This window comes from Bidens hawaiensis, unplaced genomic scaffold (assembly GCF_021521415.1).
Source record: "Bidens hawaiensis isolate Kalapana, Puna unplaced genomic scaffold, B.hawaiensis_p1.1 tig00023314_1, whole genome shotgun sequence".
NCBI classification, from domain to species: Eukaryota; Viridiplantae; Streptophyta; class Magnoliopsida; order Asterales; family Asteraceae; genus Bidens; species Bidens hawaiensis.
Window position 1 is genome coordinate 36,447 of NW_027493656.1, and position 7,229 is coordinate 43,675.

At 33.9% G+C, this 7,229-nt stretch overlaps 1 protein-coding gene across 1 annotated transcript; it reads right to left on the reverse strand.

The window, feature by feature from the left end:
- Window positions 1-374: 374 nt before the first annotated feature.
- Window positions 375-3,884, reverse strand: LOC143567297 (peroxidase 72-like). The gene is made up of 4 exons (XM_077053753.1): window positions 3,591-3,884; window positions 1,432-1,623; window positions 1,190-1,355; window positions 375-795 (listed from the first exon to the last, which is right to left on the reverse strand). Exons 1-4 carry the CDS (start codon window positions 3,795-3,797, stop codon window positions 383-385), a joined length of 978 nt encoding a protein of 325 aa, XP_076909868.1. The 5' UTR covers window positions 3,798-3,884; the 3' UTR covers window positions 375-382.
- Window positions 3,885-7,229: the final 3,345 nt, after the last annotated feature.

Below are 7,229 nucleotides of genomic sequence, written 5' to 3' on the forward strand. Positions count from 1 at the left end.
AGTATTATTTTTGAAAATGGTTAATGGGTTTTAATTGGTTTGGGATTTAAACTTTGGTTGGGTTTTTCTTTGGTTGAACTTTTAAATTGGTCGAGCTTTAAACAAATAGGGCTAACGTCATATTTTTTTCAGGGTTAACGAAATACGAAAACCTGCCCAAAAAAGTAATTTTTTATACTATCGACGAAAAGTTGAGGGGTAGCCTCCGCTACCCCTGCTAAAGTGCTACATCCACCCCTGATATGCTACAACTTTCAAGACATAAATAACTTCACAATAATTATTTAACTGGACAAATCAAACCGAAAAGCACCACATTACATCAGCACATTAATAATTTCTAAACTTTGATCATGATATATATGTATAGGACACCCTGTTTTTAACTGTTAACTTTCCTGCAAATCTTTCTGATTTGGCCACTTTTACCGGTCAAAGGAGTAATATTTCCCATTTTAATCATAGACTTTGCAAACTGCTGGAAGAAAAGCTCTTGATTTTCAGCATATTTCTTCACAAACTCCATTGTTTGTTGATTTTGAGTAAAAAGTATTTCATCAGAGCTTAGAAGTCCCCTTTTAGCTATTAAGTTCTTGTAATAACTGTTATCGAATTTTGTGGGTGACACCGGATCCAAAAAAAATAGGTTCTGATCACCGCCAGATCTTGGGCAGTTTTGACGAAGCTTCGTGGCATATGATTGATCAAGTGAAAAGTCGGGCTGCCCGTTGCCCGTCTTGTTGTATAGCCTTTGCCTGAAACTAGTGCACCTAGCATTTCCAATAGTGTGACATCCTGGGAAATGGAAAGTTTAAGCATCAAGAAATCATCATATTTCTTGGAGTATAATGCGTTACTGATTGACGACTAAATTTATGTCTATCAAGGACTAATTGTTAGTTGCTGTTGTTGTCATAATTTTTAGTTACCAAAACCCGTATCTAGGACTAAGTATAGTAACTCGCTAAGAACTGGAAAAATCAGTCCCGATCACCATTAGGCACGAATTTTGAGTATGAGAGACTAATTTTTTAATTGCAAATTAAACCCCTATGCTAGTGTTTCTTGAATTTTAACTGAAAATTTCAAGATTTGTTGTAATTAAGGTATCCTTAAGATTTTCATGAAAAAATAGTTTGCTTTAAACAAAATATTAATCTTTTTTCCATCAACCATGTTTAAAGCTTACCAGAAAGTGATACAAAATCAACAATGTCAAGACCCTTGAGCTTGAATTTGGTGAGAATGGTCTGAAAAGTGTTGTTTGGAGCAGGAATGTTTTGGTTAGAACCGCTCAAGCTTGCACCTAATGAATCCCTTCTGCCCAATGGGACTTCCCAGCTTGGTCCACCAGCCTTCACATTATAACATGCATTATTGATGAGCTGAAAGGTATAAATCACCATATACGGTTGTGTTAGGATACATTACCAGAACCGTCGAGTCTCTAGCTGCCAGAGCCATAATATCTGCACACGAGACGGTCTTGGGGCACGCCTTTTCTACTGCAGCTTTGATTTCGTCTATGACTTCGAACCCACGAGCTGAGTTGCTGTTAGGAACGGACCCCTTCTCGCTGATTATGCTTCCACCGCTGTCAAGAAGTATCGAAGCGTCGCATCCCTAAATCATTATTTGGTTGTAAAAAGAGTAAGTTTTTCTTTGTTTATCAATGTCACACACTTGGATAATTTTTATTATAGTTTTCCTATAAACATTGTAACCTAAGAGTACTATAGATTGGCATCTCATTCACTATTTTAAATATATATGGTGTCCTCTTCTCACTATTATGGTTTTCTATGTAACTATTCATTACTCTTAATATTTTACCGCCAATTAAGTTGTTTGAATGTTTTTTTCAAAATAGCAAATTTTTGAAGGATGAAATGGTTTGCAGGAGAGAGAAATGGTGGCAATGGTTTTTAGGAGATCTGTCGTTTATTATGGCGGATCTCAAATTATATGCAGGGTCTGTCAGTTTCTGTCGAGTGAGTTGCACAATTAGCTGGTGTTTCGTCATTTCAGCGGATGTGTTACATTTTTTGTGTGTTCCGCCATCTCAAATAGCGGATGTCACTTTTTCTGATCCGTCACTTTGACTGACGGTTCATGATACTCATAGTAGCTTGCCCTTATATGTTAAAATATCTTTTAAGAGGCATCTCTCATTTAAAATGACAAGTATCGTCTGGTCATCAGTTATTTAAAATAACAAATATAAATAGTAATCATACTGTCAGATTTGACATTTGATTGTCACTATGTAGTCTCATTTTTCTTTTTATATTTAATATGTTTTTTACTTTTATTTTCTCTTTTAAAAAAGACATAATTAATTATCGAAAAATAATTTGTATTGTTACAAACTAATCTGTTTTTAGTTTTATATATTTTTCTTTTATATTTTAATAAGTATTTTTAATTAATTATTGTTATCAAATAGAGTAATAATTAGTATTATTAAATTAAAAGCAGCATAATTAGTAATATTAGAGCATTCACATCCACTCCACACTAGAGAACACTAAATTTTCTCTCTCGTTTTGATAAAATAATACTTTTTTATATGTTTATATCTTTTCTCCCTCTTTCACTCACAACCACTTTCAACAAATATTAAAAAATTAAATGAGGTGAACAGTAACTTTTCAAATATACAGAAAAACCACTATATTTTCTCTCTCATTTACTCACAACACCCTAAACCACTTTTTTAAATTATGAAAACTCTACTCACAAGATTTGATGGTTAGGAAGTGAATGCTCTTAAAAAACTAATCTGTTTTTTAATTGCTCTTTTTAATAATAATAATTAATTATTAATAATTAAAAAACAGAAGTAAAATATATATAAGTAAAAACAAATTAGTTTTCTTTATAATACAAGTTATTTTTAATAATTAATTATGTCTCTTTAAAAAAGAAAATAAAAGTAAAAAACATATTAAATATAAAAAGAAAAACGAGACACCATAGTGCCAATCAAAGGTCAAATCTGGCAGTTCGGTTACTGTTAACATTTGCCATTTGAAATGGCTGGTGTCCAGACAACACTTGCCATTTCAAATGGCAAACATCTGTCAAAAGACATTTTGACATATAGGGCCAAGCTACTATGGGTATCGTGAACAGTCAGTCGAAGTGACGGATCAGAAAAAGTGACATCTGCCATTTGAAATGGCGGAACACCAACTAATTGTCCAGCTCATCCGACAGAAATTGACATGCCTTACATATGATATGAGATCCGCCATTTCAAATGACAGATCTCCTAGAAATCATTACCATCATTTCTTTCTCCTAGAAACTATTTTACCCATCAAAAATTTGCTATTTTGCAAAAAAATTCTACTTTGTTTATATTAAACCTTTTTAATTGTTAAAATTCATGTAGTGTAAAATTTACGCGTTTTATCCAAAAATTTCATATATGCGTATTTAGAACACCCCCCCCCCCCTCCCCCCGGGAAAAAAACAAGGTTTGTGACTTTTCAATTTTACAATAAACGGTAGCATTTTGTTATGAGGACGAAAAATGTATATATGCGGTAGGTGTGGAAGAACAGACCTTAACAACACAATCAGACCTTGACAAAACAATCGTGGAAATGGAGCCTGAGCAAAGAAGCAGCCATACGAGCCTCTTTTGCAACAGCTTTAGCGACGGCAGACTGGATGATGTCTTTAGCTTGTGGACATGAGTGGTCATAAAACTGAGGGCAGAGGTCCGAGCCATTGGCTAGAGCCAGGATAGAGATAAGAACCATGAGCATGGTGATTAACGTCCGGGCCATTTTGTTGTATGGATTAGCTAGCTAGCTTCCAGTCAACTCACTATGGTCAATGAAAGGCTTGTGATTTGTGATGGAAGTGGACATTTGGATTGAACTATTTATAGACTCCACTCAAGAGTTGGTTGCTTTTTATAATAATTTATGGGTTGCTTTTAAAGCTTTACTACGATACCATCATACCAAATAACTTACGAGAACCGGTTAACACCATGTTAATCAACGTGATCAGATAAATTATAGTTTATGTCGAATATCTGGCCTTTAAGTGGTTATGATAAAACACTAATGGAAGCTAGATTTAAATTAAGTGTTTAAGAGTCTTCACCACTCATTAAAGGTTGTAAAAGAGTATTTTTACATTTTAACTCGTATGTTACTGGTAAAAGTTGTGTCAAGTTAAGCTTTAACTAGATTAAGAGGTTGTTCGGTAGTTTCTTAATTCTTCTATTAGAATGCTACTTCTAAATCCGTTAATATTTAGTGCGTTTAGTTCACGAGAATGACATCTCTAAATCGGTTAGCAAACCTCTTAACTATTAAGCTTCAAAATGATGTTGAATGAAAATTTTACCTATTTGTCCATTCACATAAGTTCATTGCGTACCTATAGTTTGCCACTCACGTATCACATCCTCGACTCACCATCACCTTGTCCACAACCATTCACCATCGCATCGACGTACTCAGCACTAATTGGCTTAGAGTTTTTTTTAAACCATTTACATGTTTTACTAATTCAGTACTTACTGATGCTGAGGTTGCCAAACAACCCCTAAAAGTTTAAGAAGTTAACACATAAAAAGTAAATTTGTTATTTTAATCCGTAAAGTATGTCGAATTAAATATAAGGTAGCGTTTGGTATGCAGGAATAACAGCAGGAATAGAATGATTCATTACGTGGTAATGAAAAAAGTGATGTTTGGTTGCTTAATGGAATGGAATCATCCATTACACATGGAATCTCATTCCATCAAAACCATTCATTCCCACCCCTCTTCTTTTTTCATTCAATTCCTCCTTCACCCTACTTTCTCAACAACACAACCACCTAACAACCACTACCACCACTACCATCGGCACCACCACCAACTCCGTCGACACCACCACCACCGCCGCCGCCACCCATCGCACTGCCACCACCATTTTCGTCCCGGAGCTACCACCGTCGCCATTTTATTTTTATTTTTATTTTTTTATTTTTTGGTTTCAGGTTAAAAAATATTTTGAGATATGAGTGTTTTTATTATTTCTATTTCATTTCTACAATTTTTTTGGATACCAAACAATAAAAATTAATAATTAATTCCATTCCTATAGGTTATCCAAACAAAGAAAAGGAATGGTAATGATCCATTTCATTTCCTTGTCCATTCCATTCATTCTCCCATTTCATTCCCCCTTCATTCCATTACCTCCAACCAAACATACCCTAAGTGCACATGGGTTGACACATTTGATTGATTTGGATGGAATTAAATCGAATTTTTCGGGTGATGAAATTGGAGTAGAGCTACCTGCTGTGTTGACAAAAAATGTCATAGTACTCAAATGTTCGTTGATACTAGAAAAGGTAACATTTTACAATTAAGAATCCTTTATATAATCTACTTCTCTCTTCCTAGATTACAATGTGTTTGAATAGAACAAAATTTGTGGTATGTGTTTGATTATCGAGCAAAAAGTATCTTTCTTTGTGAAATTGAAAATAATATGAGAGTTCTCTCTAATCAAACGTCAAGTGAATTCGTATTACCTTTAACAAGTCCTTAGTGTGTGGCAAATGTGACTGTAAAAGATTATAAGGATTTATCTGGTATTATGTTTCGAAAGCTTATTAGGATTTATAGGAAATGACTGAACATGTGTAATATCATTTGCAAATGAACCTGTATGAGTTGTTCAATATAGTTGAAAATCTCTATGATATATGCATGTGCAGTAAATGTAAGAGAAGAGAGAGTAAAGGAGAGCAGGAGTGAATGGATAGGTAGGTCATCAATATTTTCCAACAGTTTTCCTGTTCTTGATCATATGGTATGCAGTGTCGTATCAATCATACCAAGTCTAATGTCCTAAAAGGCCAATGATATCACATTAAATTACGAGTGAACAGAGGTTCGCACAATACTCTATTACCGTAATAAATTGTGTAGGGACCATAGAGTAATTGTTGAATGTCTTTATGATCGGAATCATCTAGTTTTGGTTTGACCGCAAACCGAACCTAAAACCAAATTTTGGTTTTAAGTTTTTGAAAATTTGGTATTTGAGCTTGAAAATTTGATGTCGGAAATAAACTTGGGCCCAAAAGAATGAAGCAAGGCGTAAAAGTTACGCCGTGAATCTTTTTATTATTTAATGATTAATTACACATGTTCAGTCATTTCCTATAAATCCTAATAAGCTTTCGAAACATAATACCAGATAAATCCTTATAATCTTTTACAGTCACATTTGCCACACACTAAGGACCCTATAGTCCGTACAAATCACAGCTTTCTCGTGTATTTAGCAACGAGGTAGATTGCATGAAGTTTTTCTATTCCACTTTTAATGTATTTATGGCTTATTGAGTTTATGAACTTTCAACAAACAAGTTATTTATGTTTTGTAGATCCGTCGTATAGAGAAGAAACAACAAAGAACCAGAGCCTTGCTAGAATGGAAATGGAATGACATTGTCGAAATCAACAGCAGTTCTAAGGAATCCATTTAGTTTGTGATAGGACTGTTGATGCTACCATCCCATCTAATTATGATTAGGCACCCTCCGAAGATGCAACTGTCGACACGGCTGATTCGTTAAGAGAGTTTCTACAAAGGAATGAACATTCCAAAATTTTCATTAACTGCCACTATCGTGTTATCAAGCTTTAAGTTGTTGCTTTGTAGCCTTTTCTTTTTCTTTTTTTCTTTTTTTCTTTTGTATGTTGTTTTGTGTCTTTTTATTGGTTTCTAAAATTGTCTTATGTTTATGTTACAAGCTTTACTTTATCAGTCTATTTTATAACATGACCAGTACTCAACAAATGATTAGGCCAGTTATTACAATCATACTTTCTGTTGGCCCATAATCCGACTACCCACTTTCCTTTTTTTTCTCTTGATCTACGTAGACAAACCCTAATTCAAGATTCTCCGAAAATCAAACTCTTAAATATTGAATATCGTAGGTGATATAATCGTTACATTACTTTTATATGTTATTTTTTATCCGAATGAATCATTGCATTTTTTTTGTGGTAACCTCTCTATAAATCGTTGAAAAAGTTTCAAATGTGCATACATGCCGATCTATTCGTTTCGACGCATTTACTGTTCTCGTCTTGGCTTCGCTCCTTAAAGGTAAATTTAGAATTGTCTAACTCAAAATTTTTGGTTCATTTGCAATTGCAAGTAACATTTACGTATTAAAATATCTATTGTGGAGA